The sequence below is a fragment of the Saccoglossus kowalevskii genome, chromosome 3 (genome assembly GCF_978046115.1).
Source record: "Saccoglossus kowalevskii chromosome 3, keSacKowa6.1, whole genome shotgun sequence".
Lineage (NCBI taxonomy): Eukaryota > Metazoa > Hemichordata > Enteropneusta > Harrimaniidae > Saccoglossus > Saccoglossus kowalevskii.
The window spans coordinates 8,657,367-8,681,282 of record NC_140643.1 but is presented as its reverse complement, the minus strand read 5'-3'; the positions used below and the strand labels follow the sequence as shown (position 1 = coordinate 8,681,282).

General features: G+C 35.3%; 1 protein-coding gene across 1 annotated transcript; it reads right to left on the bottom strand.

The window, feature by feature from the left end:
* Positions 1–1,913: 1,913 nt before the first annotated feature.
* LOC100373309 (plexin-B-like) lies at positions 1,914–17,054 on the bottom strand. The gene is made up of 22 exons (XM_085496652.1): positions 16,008–17,054; positions 13,974–14,212; positions 13,197–13,388; positions 12,541–12,703; positions 11,418–11,543; positions 10,909–11,009; positions 10,595–10,727; positions 9,981–10,264; positions 9,840–9,947; positions 9,562–9,682; positions 9,348–9,476; positions 8,909–9,010; positions 8,712–8,805; positions 7,091–7,278; positions 6,828–6,976; positions 6,569–6,692; positions 6,317–6,459; positions 6,012–6,185; positions 5,424–5,517; positions 5,032–5,316; positions 4,110–4,286; positions 1,914–3,844 (listed from the first exon to the last, which is right to left on the bottom strand). Exons 1-22 carry the CDS (start codon positions 17,052–17,054, stop codon positions 3,125–3,127), a joined length of 4,893 nt encoding a protein of 1,630 aa, XP_085352778.1. The 3' UTR covers positions 1,914–3,124.
* Positions 17,055–23,916: the final 6,862 nt, after the last annotated feature.

Genomic DNA, 23,916 nt, shown 5'->3' with positions numbered 1-23,916 from the left:
TGGCGGTGAATGGTTGCACAGATTCGTAAGCCCCTGTAGTTGGATTGGTGGTTGTTGTTGGGTCATCGCCTACACTTGTATCTGGTGTTCCATCCTTTGTAGAGCAGGATTTGTTTAAACATTGATACTCGCTGGCGGTGAATGGTTGCACAGATTCGTAAGCCCCTGTAGTTGGATTGGTCGGTGTTGTTGGGTCCTCGCCTACACTTGTATCTGGTGTTCCATCCTTTGTAGAGCAGGATTTGTTTAAACATTGATACTCGCTGCCGGTGAATGGTTGCACAGATTCGTAAGCCCCTGTAGTTGAATTGGTGGGTGTTGTTGAGTCCTCGCCCACACTTGTATCTGGTGTTCCATCCTTTGTAGAGCAGGATTTGTTTAAACATTGATATTCACTGGCGGTGAATGGTTGCACAGATTCATAAGCCCCTGTAGTTGGATTGGTCGGTGCTGTTCTTTGGACCTCGTGTACACTTGTATCGTGTGCTACCTCGTGTATCGCAGTGTCAAATTTGAGAAAATCCAAATTTATGAATTGTGTTTGTAATAGTTTCATCTTTCTCCATCTTTTTCTGTGTGCACATTCGTATATTACAATGACTGCTACAATAAGCACGAATAAAACAAACGCAACGACAGTTATACTGGCAATCATTGATGTGTATGACTCCCTAACCAGCAGAATACCTGCAAAATTATGAAAATAAATAAATACAAATATATAGTAGACATAACTATTACATATGTACTGAAGATTACACAGTATTCCATTAAATTAAATGTAGTTCTGAATGCATTTCTAAGTATTCGTGTATTTTTATTTATTGAGTTAGGGTTACCTAATCGCACCATGGTTTTGATTGATTTACTTGTTTTGTTGACCATGCGTTGATCAAGTGCTTCATAATAAAACGTCAGTTAAATGTTGGCTTTGAACTCAGACTATTCAAGTACGAGCTTTGAACCAAAGGACTGATATGCAAATAAGATAAAATAGTTCTTTCTAGCTTGTGTTATTTGAAAATGTTATTGAGCTTATAGCAAGATGTATAGTTCAATTATTTATTTAACGTTGAATGCATCTGTTACATAAACTGAGGGTACAATAGGAGCAGGGATATTTAGAATATCTTCTTTTGCAATAACGACTATTGAAGCTTTCACGACCAGACTCCTTGCTGTTAGAACAGCCAACGCGGAAATAGTCAACAGTCAGTGGTCAGTTGGTCAACGCGTCAGGACGTTGGAAAACCCATGCATATCTGACGAGATAGTATATTTAAAGCGGGGTCTGAGGTGATTTTCTGATTAGATTGACAATCATGAACATACCTTTACTGGAAGTCTTCAACGAATACGTACTTCTTTTTTACGATAGTGATAGCTCCACTTTCATGAAGTACACTACGGTGTTCGGGCATTGGAAGCAAACACGTCTATCTCAAATTACCGTACGTATTATATTGTCTCGTGGTGGACCACTTGACATCGGGGGCATGCATACTTTAGTAAATACCATTACACCCCCGTCCCTATAGATTGCTCGTTTGATACGAATCGCCAAGTGCTGCATAACAACGTAATCATGCCAGCCAATAAACAGTACTGCAAACAGCCTAATAAATGCCAACATACCTTATTCTTTTAAAGCGTGTAAAATAACTATACACAACAGCAGTCAAGTATTGTTGAAATGGCGTGTATGCTATTAACATGTGTGAAACAGGCCTTTGATGTACTGAGTAAACTTAATATTAGATACTCTTTTAGTTTAAGTTACATCCTACCACTTTCGGGCCCAATTTTAGCCGTGGGAACTGTCAAGTACTAAGGTAACAACTGTGATTCTATAGCACAAGATGATGACAAGTTTCAAGGGCGGTTCCTCTATAAAGTAATTAAAACTGCCCATCTTCCGTAAACAGATACACATTAATAATAATACTTTATTGACATCATTCTGTTTGAAGAGAACATACAGTCAAGTGCTAAACTAATAATTAAAATTTAAAAAAAGAAGAAATAAATATGTAGTTTAAATAAATACATATTTAAAATTATGAAATATTGATATATATATTTAAAATGCACCACATTCTCTAATATAGTTCGCAAGTTCTTTATCTACATTGCTCATAATGTATATAAACTTGTCATCTGCTAGCATATATCAATTGTGATAGGAATATTTAGTATCAAATCCAGTTGTTATTATTTTATTCGAATGCGTATTGTGCTTTATTATGTCAGTCTGCCCCTATAAAAGTTCTATCTTGCCTTCCCAACTCCTTAAGTGACCATTTTGAAATCCTGGCCTAGACCGCCAAACCACGTCTACCACACATGTGTACTACAGAGTATGTTAAGTATTGACATCTAGGGCCACAAAGTGTAAATTAGTTAAATGCTGTACACTTACTGGTTCAAAATGCGATCTTCGCCAATATTTTGTTGTGAACAAATCTTAACTCATTTCTTTATTAGTAATTATATGTACATTTATCGCCGACTTGTGGCGAATATTTATTTGTTCTATTGTGAGGATTCACATCATCTCATTCTTACTGGCGAAGAAATATACAAATGTTCAATACATGATGACATCGCGACATTTTCAATACACAAATTGTCCAATACTTCAATGAATGAATGAATTAGTTTTTTTTAAATGTAAGAAGGGTTTCAAAACAGTAAATCCAGAGGAGATTAAATAACTACATTTACGACTATTAGATACAATTGCTAAGTACTATGGTGCGTGTTTTATAACAGTTTTATTATAGTTTTATTGGCTATGCAGTTGTTTATACTAAAATCCATATCATTTATTGAATATGTTGAATACTATATGCACGATTAGAATTATATTTGTTTAAACATTTCAATATATTATATTCCAGGTTTATGTTTTGATATACTAGTGTATTCATGTCAATTATTAATATACAAGCCCCGTTCATCTTTGCAGTATCTTAATAATCAGAACTCCGCATTTCGTGTGTTATGTTTTTCATAATTTAACGTTTATACGAACCAAACAAACGTGAAATATATACTGGATAAATACTTGATTTGTAATAAATGACATATCACATATAATATTCTTGCTTACAGTTTGTGAATATTAGATGTAGCTCTCATTGTCACAATGACTTTGCTGGGGTTGCAAACTTTCATAAATATTAGACTTCTGCAACTCCAAAGCTTGATAATGACTTATTGTTGCCTCCTCGTCATTATTGATATTAGCCATATGTGTGTGTAATGCTTGATAATCACTAGTAGCAAAGGGTTGCATAGACTCATACACACTTGTATTTGTCTTATTCACCTCCTCGTTGTGACCATCATTTGTAACATTATCCACATACGTTTCAACTATATCATCATTCAGATTGCTTTGAGCTATTGGTGGTACCTCACTTGATGGCATTACAACGGGATTGGTAGAGACGGGTATGTGCAATGATTGATAGACACCGGTAGTAAAAGGTTGTACATCTTCATAGCTACTTGTACATTTCGTGTGCACGTCATTGTCACTATGATCTGTACCATGTATATCATTGTCTACATCGGTTTCCAATTCATCAACATTGTCTGTCCCTTCAGGTGAAGTACTAGTAGGTTCGAGATTAAAATCCAAACTTAGAAATTTGGCTCTCAGTTGTTTAATCGTTTTTTGTTCCTTTCTGTGTGCGCGTTCATAGACGACACAGACAACCACAATAAGCAAGAAGAGAACAAGCACGATGACAGATATACTGACAATAATAGCCGTATATGTCTCAGTGGTCGGATATTGTATGTATCCAATTCGGAATTCGAGGTTACCTACAAAGACCTGAAAATCAAATCACACCACTTGTAAAACGTATATACTATACACACAGCATTTAATATAAAGCACATGACAAAACAAATAAAATTCAAGAACACGCGATGTGTAACAGGACACGAAACACGAAAAAAAGTCATGTTTTTCCCCACAACAGACACAACACGACTGTTCTCTAAATGGTTAAATGCATAACAATCGCACAAGCCAATTACAACCATATAACGAATAGTAATCAATAACAATTTATACGATTTGTGCTACCACTTACCCGTACTTCCGGTAAGTCATTAAAAGTAGCAGTACCATTAACATTCACACCTTTAGGCTGTGATACGGGTGGTATACAGTTGACTTGATTATCAGCTAGACTAATGACATTACATGTCTCTGTCCCGATGTATATTTCTATTTCTTCCCTTGTGCTGGCAAAATTAAGGTTTTTTCCCTACAGAGACAATTGTGTCATAAAACATAAAACACGTGGTTCTTATTTTGCAATTATTAGCTAGCAGATTGCAAAGTTGCATTTTACTTAGTGTTAAAAATAATTTGTTTACACTTTGTACTCTTATTTAAATGAGTGCATTGTATTAAAGATTACATTTATTAGTAAGGAGGCAGCTTTAGTTAAGCCTAATCTCACAGAACATGGAAATAGAAAAAAAACTTCAAACACAGGTTAATGAAAACAACACATACACCGGCCACGTGATTTATAGCGTAGCTAATCGGCGACAGCGTTGTAGGTGGTGATTTACTGCATTAATACAGACGAGCCATAGTTTCCAACTGTAAACTTTATATCAGCTGGCCCAAAAAGTTATTTTAAGACAATAATTTGTTGATGTGCGAATTAAATAGACTTTTCCTGGTATTTAAGATTGAATTGAAACACCAGTTTAAAGAGATGGTTCCTTTGTATGATATGTGGTATAATTCTGTAACGCTACAGGCTTCTATGACATTTAAAAAAGTGGTTAGTTTACTAACAAATAAAATTAATTTATTTTTTCTTTTAATACCCGTCCTAAATAAATGAACAGAATTACGTACTTGAAGCAAGAAATATTTACACTGATTCTTGATAGTGTTATAATAAATTAAATTGTATATGTTGGTTAAATGTTATTTATTTAATTTTAATAATTGCTGCACATGCACTACTTAGTACATTCAACATAATTATTTACTTGAATTGTCAATTGCGCTCCTATGAATCTTTTGACGCTATCCCCGCCATCAAATGGAAAATATTCTGGATCTTCGTGAAGTTTGAAATCATAATTGGGTAGTTCACGGAGTTCTTCAACACCATCCATTAAGAAACCGATTGTGGCATATTCACACGCGTCACCGCACACAGTCTTTTGCAATCGTGATGTGACCTCTGATGATAATTCTGATGGCGACGATAAGCAAGATATACATGGTGTGAAGCATATCATCCCACTATTGGAATTCATGTCACAAGGTTTCTGTAATGAATTATGAATTTAATATTAAAAATTGATGATGAGCAATATATGTTCACTGAAAAACCAATGTCATAGCGTAATTCTAATTAGAAACCAATTACACTCACTGATATGTATTTCTTATCACCCATGGAAATGACAAGTCTGGGTTCCTGAACTGACAGGAAATATTCTCCATAAACTACAATTCGACGACCGCCACTATATTAAGAAAATATATAAGAGATAAAATAACCCAGGATTTCGAACACATGTAACATAGAAACAATACATATTACCTGACTCATTTCATTCCACGAACTAGCCGCATACAAGTATAAACAAGTAAACGTAAAAGTAAACGACTAAACAAATCATATGTTCTACAAATAACTATAATTATGACGCACACTTATTTGTTAAAAGTTCTCAGTATTTGATGAAAATTGCATTCAATCCTAATTATTTGTTCAGAAATAAATGTGGACTATGATTATTATATTATAAATTTCCCATTTAAAATGTTTTCTAAAATGATTATTATATGTCAACTGTTTTGTCGTTACTGCCTTGCATAAATATATAATAATATGAAAGAATAATAATATCGTTTTTGCATCGAAATTTTGAAGTAATTAATTCAGATCTTAATTTTAAATTTGTAAATTATTGAGAGCTGTTAGAAAACTACTGAGCAAATAAATAGATAAATTTACCTGAACATACTTGACAATGGAAAAATATTCTTAATTACAGGATTTTCTAAGTATTTATAATTTATAAGAGTAACTGGGCGGGCGGAGCCATCAAAGTACACTGTAAAACTGGCGGATGATGTTACTTGGTGTGAGCTTGATGTACAAATAATATTTGTTTCATTCACTTCTTCCCTGAAATAGATTAAAAGTTGCATTCAAGCAATACTCTGTGACAACAGCACAATTCGTGGTAAGTACATTAATTATATTTTCTTCATTTCGCCAAACACAGTTAGAAATACAAGGCTTTAATTAATATACACATGTACCTGTCAACACTGCATACTGAACCACCAATATCAGCTGTAATATTTCTACCAGCATCCATATATTGTCCCGATATTAGAATTCTAGTACCTCCAGCTTTGGGCCCAAAAGTAGGGAAGAAGCCCACTACCCGTTGTTTCTAAAACAACAACATCAAAAACAGCCATAATTAATATTTTTAAGCTTTGATATACACAAAATACTAGTAATATAATTCTGATTCGAAATCGTAATAGCTAATGTCCTACCCTCCATGTAAATTTTACTACATGTCCAGATGTTCCAGTCTGAGTTTTCCCGTCATTACCAATAACTGTTATACTTATTTCACCAGAATAATCAATATCACCAGACTGCGTTGTACATTCAATACTGTGAAAAGTGTAACACATGGACGAGTAAGAGCGTTTCCTTAAACGTTCTCTATTATGAAAGTAGTGTTCACGTCTGCCATGTGTGAATGTTTTGAAAAAAAGCACAGAAAGCAATTACTGCATACTATATTACCTTCTTGATACTCTGTATCTTTCTTGAATTACTGTACAAGAACGCCCTCCTACGGTGACACTCTTAACGAGAGAAAACATCTTGCCTAAGTTGCTGCCATTAATAATAATATCTGTGTCTCCTTCATAAGGTCCCGATGACGGATATATCTGACAATTTAAATTATAATTTTAGTTAATCTCGTATTACATGAAGACATAAAATAAACATATATGCTAAATGAATTACTCAATGATCGAGAATAGTACACATTGTAAATATACCTCACTTATAATAGGATCATCGCAATTCTCAGTTACATCTTGTGACCACCAATGTCTATTGCAATGTGATGAAATCTGACATGAACTGTCACTGACACACCATCCACATTGTAATTCCTCTCTCGTTGTTATTGTAGATAAGCATCCACTGCAGTCTTTACGGTCAATTCTACAGTCGTACAATGTTACTGTGTGAAATATTGTATATTATTACATATGTACTGCAGTTTATTTTGATTCGTTCCTGAAATCAAAATCGGTATTTCCACAACCCATATGCAAATGAGGTCTGAGAGCAAACAAAGTAGTCCCTTCAGGAGTACAGTTTTTCGAAATAAATAATATTTAGAAGTATGATAATTTCCCCTTGGGGTACATGAATATACTTGCCGAGTGAAATGAAATTTGAACAACAGTAATGGTACTTTTAGGCAGTCACATATTTTGGCCCAAACTAATTTGCATATCACCCATGCAATAATGTTTTCGGTATTTTCACGGTCGATATGCAAATGAACATGGTATTTTCATTGGCTACCGAACTATTTTTATTTTGTAAACACATTTTCGTCTGCTATTTTTATCCAGTTCAAATCGTTCAACAACATTTTTGGCATGTCAGGTGTACATCACATGGAATACTACGATTGGGAGAACTTAATGTATGTTGACCACCTGGAAACCGAGTTTTATAAACCTTGAAGGGCGGCTCTCAGAAGATCCACCAGCAGTAAAATCAGCGATTACTATGCAGCCGCAATCATCAGCATCGAGATACCAGGTTTCTGCTGGCGACGTTGCGGCGTTACTCAGTTCCAAATAAAAAATACCAACGCGAAAAGAGCAACATTTTAACCGGTAATGAAGACTCAGTCAATCCACGACCAGCAAGCAACATCACACACGAAGTTGTAGCGTGCAGCTCAGCGACAACCGCTGTCAACGAAAGTCATCTCGTCAGTGGAGTACCGCAGTTGCACGGCATGTTTGCCAATGCACAATTCTGTGGCGGAACTTTTAACTTCAACATAAACTGTGTATCATAGTCGTCCAGTTCAAGTTCTGGTTCTGCCGTGGTCCCAACTAAACGTCAACGAGTTATTTATTCGGACAGTGACTCAGATTAGACGTCTGATTTTAATTTCAAACAAACAGTGACACGCGTTCTCCGGGCGCGTTCTACACTGACACGCGCTGCTAGGGCGTAACACTTATATTGGAACATATTAATGGGCAATGGGGTTCCCCGACCTAAATTCCATCCCGGTTTGCACGTTCTTTCATTAATACGAAATAATCAAGTATGGAACATATGTAATAATAACAGAACCCCACACCCCCCCGTGGCTTTCGTTGCGTATGGAAGTTATTTTCACTCGAGATGCGGTGTATTCTGCTGTACTTTCACTCGCTTCGCTCGTGAAAGTACGGCCGCAGGATACACCGCATCACTCGTCAAAATAACTTCCATACGCAACGAAAGCCACGGGGAGGGTGTGGGGTTCTGTCATAATATGTCATATGTATTAAACCAAATTGTATGGAATTAATGCTGTATACGTAGTACGTTGGTTGTATTTTGTATATGTAACATGTCAGCACGTATTGTGTTCATACTCACCAGTGTATCCATATATGTCATCAATCTTATAGTTGTTATTCCATTGTACAGTTAAACTGACATTCACCTCTTGAACGTTAGTGTCATAGTTGTACTGAAACATACACACCACTCTGTATTTATATATATAGTTATACACAGTGAAATGAAAGATAACTTCATCTAAGTTCATATTTCAAAATCACACGTTAACTCACTTGTTTTGCATGACATAGAACAGTAGATTCATTATATCTAGTAGCTGCTACATAATCCTCGAAACCAATTCCTTTCAGAACGCATTGAAACCCAGGATTACCCTAAAAATGATATACATGATCAAACTATCTTTGGATTATTCACACTTTTATTTACCAACAATTATCAGAAACTCCAATGAATTTTTGTTTAATGTGGTTTTCATTATTTTATTGTTTATTAATTCATTTGATTGACCCTGTGATGCAACCCATTTCATTGCAACACGAAACACTATACTGGTTGATTTGGTGAATCTGTAAATGCAGTTATAAGTAGAACCAGGTGTTTTTTTAAACACACATTTACAAATTTGTAATGGAAGGACAAAATACATGACTAGCAATGTATACAATTGCTCAATACACAAAAGCCGTATATATAAATATAGTTATTTACCTTAGGTACGTTTGCTGCTGAGATAACAATAGGTGTTGCTTCGTCTACATGTATTAACACCTCACCATCTTGCTGTTCCAGATGGGGACATGAGCTCCACCCTCGTATGTCTCTACTAGAGAATTTATTCTGAAACACAGGCATAGTTACATTACTGCTAGTTCAATGTACACTTAACATCCATCATAAAATATGCCAACAACACATTACTTACATGTTCACCAACAACAATACTTGAATATGAATCCTTCATACATGTATCACTTGCATGTGTACATATATTTTCATACACGCACCAATCACAAGCCCAGTTACTGCTCACACAGTTTGTACATCTGTAGATAACAATTGCAGTTGCACTCTATGTATAGCTGTTTCTCTTAACATATAATTGGATATGTGTTCATAATAATCATTTTTAATTTTTCACAATAAACAAAACTTTAACAATTGAAAATACAATGATATGTTGATATTTTCAATTGAACTTACGATTTGTGGAACGAACAGTTAAAATAATGTATGTTAGTATCAACAAACTTGATATTTGTTTCTTTGCTTCTCAAATAAAGCACTGTAGTAACATGATCTGTAATACAAACTTTGTGATTGTTAAATGTGTCACTCACTCACAGTAATATATGTCGTGATATAGAAAACATAGTTTTTAAAAATCTTAATAACCTCGATTGGCTAATATTCAAATGTATCGAATGTAAAGTGAATATAATACTGAGGAAAAAACTATTTTCACCTTGCCCTTCTGGTATATCAGGTCTCTGATTGGTTAGTGGCGTTTCACATGTCAATGTTTGTCCAGATTGATTAGCAGGTGTGATAGAGGTATTTCCAAAATTACACTCATATGCAGGGATATAGTTTCTTTCATCAGGTAGTTCAGACACATGAAGTGTGATCTATACGATTATAGTAAGAATATTCAAACGGTAACATATAATATGGCAACACAAATGTACCACAAGTGCACAATCTTTAAAAAATAAAAAAACACTGAATCGCTGAACAAACTCAAATTGTGGTGCATAGCCCAAGAAGTATAGTGGGGGATATTTCACAGGGACTAATTATTGATATATGGATTGTCATGGTGAGCGTAAATATGTGTTTACATTATTTTATTACGAACGCTTTAAGTTGCAATAATACTATTTGTGTTTTCACTTTTTAGTAATTCATTGCAAAACATATTGAGTCATCCTTATGACAAGAAATACTGTAAACATTACCTGATTATGTACACTTTTCGGCACACTATCAGCTGGTTCTATTTCAGTTATATTAACGCACCTTTCATCAGAAAATACGCTAAGCCATCTTGATCTTATGTTCGAAAATGGACATTCGTTATACAGAGAACATCTACAAATACGTACATTGAAATTGTATTATTTTGTTATTTCTATAAAGTATAAACGAGCAGAATACAAACAGTGTGCAATTCTCAACGTGTTTTAATCAAGTGATAATATTGTATAACATATGTATATGCCAACACGGCACGGCAACATCTGAAATATAAACAACACATTGACATGTTGACCTTCGTTCCAATGTGCACCATCCACAGTAAGGATCCATAGCTTCAAAACACTCTCTACATGTCGTATATTGTTTACAGTTCTGTACCTCCAGCTTGTAAACCTAGAGTTAAGTTAATAAATAAGAATCATTATCACATTTTTATCTCATTAATTTGATTAACATACAGTTACAAGTTGAGTTTCCATCACCCAAGTGCGTCACTGATTCGCATTGAAGAAGATACTAAGTGTCCCAGAAGCGAAATTCGAAACAAATATGAAATAGCATGACTATAATCACTGCAGCAAAATACCGCTTGTTTCTATGACGTGTTTTAAAAACTCGAGATAATGAGATAATTACTTATTCAATTAACTTCTCTATTTTAAGCAAAAAGAAGTGACACATGGTAAATTTAAGAGTGACTTGTGATCATTGTTCATGTAAGGTGAACATGGTTGGTTAATAATAGATTATCAAATATTTTGTACTATATATTTGTAGATAATAAACAGATAATAAACTTACATTATATTCAACAAGCACATAGAGATATCGACTGTAAGCGTCAAACTTCGTATCATTGTAGACTCTTACAGGATCAGGAAGAATAACATTGTCATATTGATTGCAGTAATATGAATGAAAATGTACCTATAATTAAAGCAATAAGAATAATTACTATGTTACATTGCATACATATACGACCTCGTTGATTATTACATTTATGTGACAAATAAACCAAATGTGAACGAATTAGCTCGGTTTTACCTTTTCATTGAACACATCCAACTACAACCGAAATAATGTCTCGATAGCAACCTCCATATAATATCACACATGCTATTAACAATTGTCACTGATAGCATTTTTAACAAATTTACATAATTGTTTATAAGCCCATGCTAACGTGATCATGCACTTCATATTGATGTATAATATTCCAGCATTCCATTTAATATATTCTACTTTAATTTGTCCATCTCGGGTTCCTATAAACCCAACAGTGTGTTCTTGTACAGTGGTTACAGCAAAGGATGTAAGTAGTGTATTGGGATATTTCAGTACACCAACCATGGATTTCTTTGTATAGTAACCCTTACCTTCAGTATGTGTCCATCTTGTGTTCCTATAAACCCAACAGTGTGTTCTTGTACAGTTATTACCGCAATGGATGTAAGTAGTGTATTGGGATATTCCAGTACACCAACCATGGATTTCTTTGTATAGTAACCCTTACCTTCAGTATGTGTCCATCTTGTGTTCCTATAAACCCAACAGTGTGTTCTTGTACAGTGGTTACAGCAATGGATGTAAGTAGTGTATTGGAATATTCCAGTACACCAACCATGGATTTCTTTGTATAGTAACCCTTACCTTCAGTATGTGTCCATCTTGTGTTCCTATAAACCCAACAGTGTGTTCTTGTACAGTGGTTACAGCAATAGATGTAAGTAGTGTATTGGGATATTCCAGTACACCAACCATGGATTTCTTTGTATAGTAACCCTTACCTTCAGTATGTGTCCATCTTGTGTTCCTATAAACCCAACAGTGTGTTCTTGTACAGTTATTACCGCAATGGATGTAAGTAGTGTATTGGGATATTCCAGTACACCAACCATGGATTTCTTTGTATAGTAACCCTTACCTTCAGTATGTGTCCATCTTGTGTTCCTATAAACCCAACAGTGTGTTCTTGTACAATGGTTATAGCAATGGATGTAAGTAGTGTATTGGGATATTCCAGTATACCAACCATGGATTTCTTTGTATAGTAACCCTTACCTTCAGTATGTGTCCATCTTGTGTTCCTATAAACCCAACAGTGTGTTCTTGTACAATGGTTATAGCAATGGATGTAAGTAGTGTATTGGGATATTCCAGTATACCAACCATGGATTTCTTTGTATAGTAACCCTTACCTTCAGTATGTGTCCATCTTGTGTTCCTATAAACCCAACAGTGTGTTCTTGTACAGTGGTTACAGCAATGGATGTAAGTAGTGTATTGGGATATTCCAGTACACCAACCATGGATTTCTTTGTATAGTAACCCTTACCTTCAGTATGTGTCCATCTTGTGTTCCTATAAACCCAACAGTGTGTTCTTGTACAGTGGTTACAGCAATGGATGTAAGTAGTGTATTGGGATATTCCAGTACACCAACCATGGATTTCTTTGTATAGTAACCCTTACCTTCAGTATGTGTCCATCTTGTGTTCCTATAAACCCAACAGTGTGTTCTTGTACAATGGTTATAGCAATGGATGTAAGTAGTGTATTGGGATATTCCAGTATACCAACCATGGATTTCTTTGTATAGTAACCTTTACCTTCAGTATGTGTCCATCTTGTGTTCCTATAAACCCAACAGTGTGTTCTTGTACAATGGTTATAGCAATGGATGTAAGTAGTGTATTGGGATATTCCAGTACACCAACCATGGATTTCTTTGTATAGTAACCCTTACCTTCAGTATGTGTCCATCTTGTGTTCCTATAAACCCAACAGTGCGTTCTTGTACAATGGTTATAGCAATGGATGTAAGTAGTGTATTGGGATATTCCAGTATACCAACCATGGATTTCTTTGTATAGTAACCCTTACCTTCAGTATGTGTCCATCTTGTGTTCCTATAAACCCAACAGTGTGTTCTTGTACAATGGTTATAGCAATGGATGTAAGTAGTGTATTGGGATATTCCAGTACACCAACCATGGATTTCTTTGTATAGTAACCCTTACCTTCAGTATGTGTCCATCTTGTGTTCCTATAAACCCAACAGTGTGTTCTTGTACAGTGGTTACAGCAATGGATGTAAGTAGTGTATTGGGATATTCCAGTACACCAACCATAGATTTCTTTGTATAGTAACCCTTACCTTCAGTATGTGTCCATCTTGTGTTCCTATAAACCCAACAGTGTGTTCTTGTACAGTTATTACCGCAATGGATGTAAGTAGTGTATTGGGATATTCCAGTACACCAACCATGGATTTCTTTGTATAGTAACCCTTACCTTCAGTATGTGTCCATCTTGTGTTCCTATAAACCCAACAGTGTGTTCTTGTACAGTTATTACCGCAATGGATGTAAGTAGTGTATTGGGATATTCCAGTACACCAACCATGGATTTCTTTGTATAGTAACCCTTACCTTCAGTATGTGTCCATCTTGTGTTCCTATAAACCCAACAGTGTGTTCTTGTACAGTGGTTACAGTAATGGATGTAAGTAGTGTATTGGGATATTCCATTACACCGATCACTGATATTGGATCTTTGCCACCAGCATACCTATACAAACCATCCGTAGAACATTCCTAAAATGTGCAATTATATTGCATATACATAACAGTGTTATGCAAATGAGCATTGCAGAATGAGGTTCGGTGTTATATGTGAGTAACATGGATATATTACTCTTAGTAATCCGAAAATTAGTGTCAATAAGTGTCGATTAGTTGTCTTTACACCAATTGTGCAATATCTTATTTACCATATTGTCCCCGACCATGACACAGGACAAAATCTTCTTTCGATTAATAAGTCAAATCGCGTGCCATTATTTGTTATGGTGGAAATTAATGATGGTAATATTGTAAAAAGCGTTTGTAGTACAAACTAATAGAAAGTTGTTAATTTCATTTAAATTACCAGTAAATGTGTGATTATCTTTAATGCACTCATACGAGTTGGTGAATATGTGTGTTGAACAAAAAGTGGGTACTGTGGGAGTAGCTGACCAAGGATTACATCTGCACTCAAGTTAACGCTAATTAGTCACTCACATTTTTCTCTACATGCATGTGGAAGTGAAAATGTGATGTCCATGCATTATCTAAATTTTGTTCACACAATGTACTGCACCTGAGTATGTCATTTATTTGTATTGAGTACAAATGCCACCGCACATCGACTGCACTACAACCAAGGCACGAAAGACCAGAACCTTCTTCGACATTATACATTGAAGGTAAATGCATTCCAATCACACACACTATATATATATATATATATATATATATATATATATATATATATATATATATATATATATATATATATATATATATATATATATATATATATATATATATATATATATATAAATGCCGTGTTAGTCGTGTTGACTCATCCTGAGATGCACTAGGCCATACAGATGAAATCTACATGTCATCCCCACGAAAAAAATGTATATATAAATACGTTGAGCAAGTATCACCATTTAAATAATGTCACCAAAATCCAGTATCCAAAAAGTAGTATGCAGGGTTCTTTACTCGTCAAATTACAAGTCAGCTTTTAACGAACTGTCTCATGTTATACATAATCAATATTGAAATACAATTAGTGATACTGCAAGCTAATTTGCAATACTAGTATCTCAAAATGGCTTTTCACATTAATTTCAAAAACAACTGCCATAACCTTCTCAACCACTGCAAACCTGATTCTGTTACACACAAAAAGTACAGGCAGATAATGAATATACGCAAAGAAAAGGTTCGAGCTCACGACTATGGCAAAGTGCCTTGCCACTGTAGCAGGAGCACACCTTAGTACGTCATGTTCACCGATCCACAAATGACGGTTCAATCAATGGTATTCCCCATTTCTTTGCCCATAATTTAATATAATGTTATTAGAACCGAAAGTAGGTGATAATATTCCATGATCATTTCCCCATACATATGTTTGATGTATTAGATCTCAATAAGAACTGTCTGCATTAAAATGTCATTGATGGTATCATAACCACGTGTACAAGCGTGTGAGATACATTGTTTACAAAAATAGCCCATTGAAATTATAGCATTTAATTGTTTTTTAATTGTATGTGGAGGTAGGTTATATAACTTTTGGATTTATATTTTAGGAATATCAATTTAAGTGAGTTCTTTCTGATTCAAATCCTGGTTGATTACCACTAATAACGCCATTTAGTTTAGTTTGATTCATCAATAAAAGTCTGTGTGCGACTTTTAGAATGCAAATACATATATGTTTACAAAATTGACATGTATGTTTGCGTTAACTAAGTTGTATCCAATTATAATCTTTGTATATGTGTGGTCCGAATAGAAAAAATAAGAACAGTTGTACACATATACTTACAGGTATGTTGCCTCCATTGTCCCAGGTATAACACCGCGATTCAAAGATATGGTCTAACTGATATTCATCCCCACCCTGGGTAATACATCCAGATATCGCATCTATAAAGGCTTGTTCAATGTCTGTCATTTTATATATACAAATCACGGAATGTTGTAATGGTGTTAAACTCCATGGTGTTCTGCCTTTGCCAAATACAGCAAATAGAACGTGCTCATCGTCTTCCAATGACAGTGATGTAGCTAAATCTGACGCTGGTCTCATGACATCAGCTGCTTGTAGTAGATTGTATAACGTACTATCAGAGCCCTCACACTGTAAGGTTACCTCAGTGTAAGAATCGTAGTAGTAGTCGTTCCTCTCTTGACATACACGTACAATCCTAGATATGTACGTATTATCATTTCTACTCAATCGTTGAACAGTGAGAAAATAACTGAATCTGTGGTAACTGAATCCAGTTACATATATAACACTGTTTTCATAAAACCAATACATATCTACTGCACACTCCCACTCCCACGACCTAGCTGAGTGAAACAATAGTTCATCAAGTTGTCGTCCGGATACAGCTTGATCTCCAGGATACGCATTGCCTCGCCTTGGTGTGCCAACATACAAATTCGGTTTATTATCATAACCAGGTGCTACAAATCCAACTGTTGAGTCTTCCTTAGTTGGTGCAGCAACCCAAGTAACACTATCATTCAACACGGATAAGTCAGATAAATCTCTAATCTGACAAACTCCGCGATAACTTCCACATGTAATCAGATTATTGTAATCATAGTTAATAGATAATATCTTATTATAGTTATCAGTTCCATCATCAGGTTTAGTTGTTATATTATAGATGAGTTGTAAATCACTATCCAATCTATAGACGTAGTTACCACCACCGACATATACATCACCTGTGTTATCATTAACAGTCAGATGAGTAAACTCTAGGGTACTACTGGTAAAATTAACCATCTGTTTGGCGTTCCCACAAAATGTACAGATGATACCGTTGACTATTACACAGACCCATAATGTACGTGTCATTTCTTCGCAGAAAGTTTATCTAAAAATAATAAAAATTAAAATCATTGATGAAAGAAATTGTAAATTATGTTATTTAAAAAAGCAATGTTTTAACACTTTTTGTTCGTTTTTAGCTTGTTGTGGTAGTGATGTTTAACAAAAAGTTGGAATGCAACCTTTCCTTGTACTTTTCGAAATTATATTTGTTAACAATTGATGTGCCTATCGGGTGTTATATTAATGGCAATGTTACGCTTTTACTTCTCAACATTCATTCCGTGATAAACATGTGAAACTGTTGGGTCAGTAGTCCGCGTGTTTTTAAGTTTAATACCAAAGTGAAGTTAAAACCTGGTCGCGAAATAAAATAAAATGGAGGAAATCCCGGCATGATATGACGTATTAGCGTCAATGATTTACTCATTCCGCCAACCTGTGGGCTAAGGTCGCAGGACAAGTGTATTAAATGATTTGTTTTAAAATAAATACATTATTATACTATATGAATTCGGAATTGACCCGTCAGACTAACCATGGACCTACAAACCCGTAGTTCCATGGACTAACATTTGTAATTCTGCTGAAAAATCGTAATCGCCGTGTTATTCGATGCATGATATTTTCCTTTGTCCCAATGAGACCTGACCCTACAACCTACATCGACCTGCAGTAACACGCGAGGACCTAGCATAGGTTCGCTACTTGTTGTATTGTAACGTAACGTAACGTAACGTAAGATAAAGACACCTTTAAGTCATACACCTTTAAAAACAACACGATTAGAATATATTGATAGAATACATTGTGTAAATATTAACAATACACACTATGAATTACGTGTAATGCAATACTAGTTCCGTGTTTGGGCAACCTAATGTTCGTAAACACGTGACCACCTTACCTACTTGACACATGCAAATATACACCCTACCAATGTGGCCCCTTATATTAGAATAGTTGCGACGACATGGATTGTTGGAAGAACATTTATTTTTTAAATGTATTTGTGCCGACATGAAATACAGGATGGTCAATAAAACAAAAACAAAAACTTGCAATATAAATCGAGGGGAGCATAGTGTACAGTCATAAGGAGATTTAACTTGACACACCTGTATATATACCCAATAAATCACGTTCTTGCTCAGTCAGGTAAAACACATTATAAGTCACACACTGGTCTCGAAGCGTATACGTATACGCTAAACCCAAACTTAAATTTCACAATAAAATTGTGAATTTCACCCACGTGTACTGATTAGTCGTGCACACATGTATATCTCAAATTCTCCATTACGACATTCCGCATAACGTTTATCCGAGGTCAACTAACTGCACGTTTCGTGTAATAACGTTTTTGGACTTCAAACCAGTAACTCGACACTTTGGACTAAGTAAGAGTGCGATTCCCACCAAGACACAGGACCAAAAAACACTAGGTTGAATAACATTAATTTCTTTACCCTAATAACTAGTAATACCAACTCCCAGATAGTATTTATCGGTGTTATCGTTACTACCTAGACGTATGCTGATATGCAGCTAGGAGTTATCGACAAGTTATAATAAAGTACATGCAGATTAAAAAACCGCTACATTTCTATTCGTATGCAAATTGCCGTTACTTGAATGTCGAGTTCCGGAATTTTACAAGAATGTGTCTGAGTACTTCCTCGACTGTTGTTTTCACCTACGAGTGATATGTATTGGTTGCGAGCTTTGAATCCGTCTTTTTTACATGATAAACGTTTTCATTGAACCCATACGTTTGTTTGTGCGAAAACCGTGCTAATACGTGCCACTTATTACATTGCGAAGCATATTGTATTGCTAAAAAATAAACGTGAGACTGGTTAACTCTCGGCATGTATTTCAATTAGAAGTTGTTTACGTCAACTTTGGGCGTTCTTAAAGTCTGTCACAACATAACCCACTTTACATGTGTTGTTGGATTTAGCCTGGAACCTAACAAGAGCGCAGGGGCTTGTCGACTGACCGCCTAGGGGCTTGTCGACTGACCGCCTAGGGGCTTTCGCGGTCAGTCGACAAGCCCCTGTGAACAAGAGTATTGTATTTAAGTCTGAACACGACCACGTCGTTTAAAATAATTCAGTCAAATCTATGGTAACGACATACTTACCAAGTCTTCGTAATAACAGTACCAATATATCGACAACTGTACCAAGTTATGTTACCAAGTTACTCAAACCAGTTTGGGGTCACGTACTCATTCACCTTAGGATGGAGGGATCATTATTTGGAAGGGGTGGTCGGTTGTAATAAGCACATCTTCGTTAGATTACAGTAGGTAATATATAATTTTATTATAGCTCAGATTCGCGCGTTTGGGGGTTGATATATTTGCATATTGACGTCTTAGCAGTCAAAGACGTCATATTAGGTTTCTGAGAATGGTACATCGTTTGGGACGAGTTATGGTCTATATGAATTGTCAGTCCGACTGTGATAGTACAATTATTAGTTGTATGAGCACGGGGCAATACGTAAGGTGGTTACAATTTACACATTAATGCGTTTCGCATCTGAGGTTTGCATCTAGTTTGACGTACATACTTCTGTGAAGCTAGCGAACACTGCATCAGACGAATGATATCACTTTATCAAGGTTAAATTCAATAGTATTCCAAGCAAGTTGACCACAACAATAAATTTATCACGAAAACAAGAAACAATCATAACAATGTAAATAAAATACATCACAGAAATGTTTTAATGTCGCTTTCAGGCTTAAATTGTTTGTTTTGCATATGTCGAACAACTATTAAATGAATGTAGACAAAATAAGGAATCCTAAAAAACAAACAGAGTTAATTAAATTTTATATTGAAATAAAAAAAACACATTGAATTATCGTTTAATGGCGAAATAAATCTGTATATTTCATCTGGTAGACGCACTAGCATTACATATCAGCAAACATTTTTAAAAATCCCTAATTATGTATTAGTAGTCTGATTATTAAATATCGCCCTTTTCCACGGGATCAAGCATATAATATAAACATTTTTATTCACTTATTCCAAGCTGTATTTTTTGGGGGAGTGTGTCTTACTTTGGCGAGGCGTATTTTATCTGTTGTTGTATGTTCGTAAGTGCATCATGTGCCTGTAATTTCGAATATTCCACATGTATTTTTCCAATTGTGTTCCCCTGAATTGGTGGAGCAGTTACATCTATGAACGATATGTTGTTAGCCTAGCCTTACGCTCTTTAATTAATGTGGTTATCAGCATTATTTTAATAGTTGACTATATACAATATTACCTGACTCCAAATCAATCCATGTATTCGTGTCGAGAGTTATTTATGTTTTTGGAATTGTTTGTACAATCATTATCAATCTGGTAGAATAAAGAACTAGATTGATTCGCAGAAATCGAACCTAAAATTAAGACATTTATGCTCAATTTCATACAGCGTTCGCTTACGTGGTAAGGGCTGCACAGCTGCCACCAGCTGCACACACGCTCTGGATCTCTGGAATAGTACTGCTACTTGATCTGATACTAAGACATGCAAATTACTAAAACTAAGAATGATCTTAGTTTTATTAATGCTCCAAAGTTGCCAAATAATTCATTCATAGATTTTATGAGATCGCCATATTGTTTTCAATTGAAGACAATTTTGTTAATTTCAACTCTAGGTAAGGGGATCTAAATGACAATAACAAGCATCTGCCAATCACATTGAAGATAATATTTGGTTAAAAAACAAGTCATTGTCAATGACACGTCCCCGTTCCGTTCATATTTGAGTGACATATACATTCAAAGCAGATCATGACCGAAATACACCTGTATATGTACAACACATTGTACTAAATCTGAACAAAATCCATCCATGCATGACTGAGATCCGGTTCCGTAATTGTGAAAATACGTGATTTTGATGCATTTTCGGCCTTAAAATGGCCATCATTCAGCTATTGTTAAGCGGATCATGAAACCAATGCACATATCTATTTGTGACATGATGTACCATGTGTGTGTGAAGTTTGAACTTGATCAATCCAGACATGTCTCGGATACGGATCCAGAACTGAATTCTTTAAAACAAAATGGCCGCCAGTCGGCCATTTCGAACTTGATCCGAAAAAAAAATGACATGCATCAAGGTCCTATTATGTTTAATGTATGTACCAAATTTGAACAAAATCCGTCCATGCATAACTGAGATCCAGGTCCGGAATGGTTAAAATGTGCGATTTCAATGCATTTTCGGCCTTAAAGCGGCCGCCATTTGGCTATCGTTAATGAGATCATGAAACAAATGCACATACATATCTGTGACATGATGTACCCTGTGTGTGTGAAGTTTGAACTCGATCAATCCAGGCATGTCTCAGATACGAATCCATAACCGAATTCTTTAAAACAAAATGGCCGCCAGTCGGCCATTTCAAACCCGATCCAAAAAAAATGACGTGCAACAAGGTCCTATTATGTTTAATGTATGTACCAAAATTGAACAAAATCCGTCCATGCATAACTGAGATCCGGGTTCGGAATGGTGAAAATGTGCGATTTCAATGCATTTTCGGCCTTAAAGCGGCCGCCATTTGGCTATCGTTTATGAGATCATGAAACAAATGCACATACATATTTATGACATGATGTACCTTGTGTGTGTGAAGTTTGAACTTGATCAATCCAGACATGTCTCGGATACGGATCCAGAACTGAATTCTTTAAAACAAAATGGCCGCCAGTCGGCCATTTCGAACTTGATCCAAAAAAAAATGACGTGCATCAAGGTCTTATTATGTTTAATGTATGTACCAAATTTGAACAAAATCCGTCCATGCATAACTGAGATCCGGGTCCGGAATGGTGAAAATGTGCGATTTCAATGCATTTTCGGCCTTAAAGCGGCCGCCATTTGGCTATCGTTAATGAGATCATGAAACAAATGCACATACATAATTGTGACATGATGTACCTTGTGTGTGTGAAGTTTGAACTCGATCAATCCAGGCATGTCTCAGATACGGATCAAGAACTGAATTCTTTAAAACAAAATGGCCGCCAGTCGGCCATTTCAAACCCGATCCAAAAAAAATGACGTGCATCAAGGTCCTATTATGTTTAATGTATGTACCAAATTTGAACAAAATCCGTCCATGCATAACTGAGATCCGGGTCCGGAATGGTGAAAAAATGCAATTTTGATGCATTTTCGGCCTTAAAATGGCCGCTATTCGGCTATCGTTAATCGGATCATGAAACAAATGCACGGACGCACACAGGGCAATACATAAGTCCCCGTTTTCGGACTACGTCCGAACGGGGACTAATAAAACGGATATCATTTCATATTCCCGTGTTAATAAATTTGGCCAAAAACTGATTCAATTATGCCTAGAATATAATTATGTTGAACAGACGAACTTTTTTAGTTCTCTTACCCCTAGAGGTTGTAGCTGGTAAATTCTTATTTACGATAAAAGTGATAGAAAGCACATATATCAATAAGTTTATTTGAATAAGTACAATGAGAAGGATTCAGAAAAAGCTATCGACTTTTGTCATTAATACGCTTGAATAAAAATAAACACTAAAATAAACAGGAAGACTGTTGGGTCTTAAAAACGATCCGTAGTTTCTTTAAAGTGAGGAAACAATTTTAAAAAGAAGAAGATTTTCAAAGTGCCATTTAATATCTTTAAAAATCTAAATTACATTAGCATGTTTAAAAAAAGCGTTAATTAACGAAAATGATATTAACGATAATTTGCGATATAAGGCATAAACAATATTTTAAAAAGTTCACATTATCACTCGCAAATTACTCGCGAATTAGTTCGGAGTACACCAATTCACCATCCTCCACATGGGCTAATGCTTCTTTCAGACACCATTTCTCGTTGAAACCATCCACGTTGTTTATCAAACTATAATATAGCTGTTCTCCATTTAGTCTGTATCTTATTCTCTGCTTAAATATGGCAGTTGAATCTGTTATACTATCTTCAGTTAATGCGTTGCGACGTGATAAATGTGTTGGCATTTTAGCCATTGCAAAGATATAATTGGTCAATGCATGGAGTCGCTTTTCCATGCCTGAGGAGGTTTTCTTTGAAAATGGTGGTCCAAGTATGTGCCACCAGTAAGGTATTCGAAAGTCATCATTAAGAGAAATCTACAGAGATCATTAACAAGTTTGAGCAATGTATTTAAACTAGGGCACTGGAAAGAAAAAGAAGAAGAAAGTAATGAGAGCTAATCAACCGAAACACCTTGGGAATTCTAGAGGCGATCCTGTAGTGTTTTGAAACAATTCCTAAAGTAACACTCATCCAATTGATCAAACCGATCGTTTTTCATATTACAAAAATTATTATTAAACTCAACGATATAACAAAATAACAACAAGTGAAATGGTAAATGCAATAACATATCTGAAAAATTATAAAGCATCAGCGAAAGGTAAAATGTGCATTGAACTATTTACGATTGGTCAGTTAAACCTGATAGATGCCATCCATGAATTATTTAACACTGTTTATGCTTCACTTAGCTTCCCATCATTATGGAATTATAGTGATATAAATGTAGTAGTTCCAATACACATAAACCAAGTTATAAATTTAACCATTTTAATTACAGGAGAATAGGCAAGTTTCGTGGGAAGCTATTTACAAGTGTACTTAATAACAAAAATATGTAATTTTTCATTTATTTATCTATCGTAACACCATTAGACAACATATTTATCTGGAATACAATGGTAAATAAATATCTGTAACAAATTACAGAAAGTTGAAAATAATAACAAATCTAAATGGAAGGGTAAGAAGCTAAAACGACCTTATGTGTGCTTGTTGGACTGGACCGGAGAAATATCTTTGTGTGGCATGACG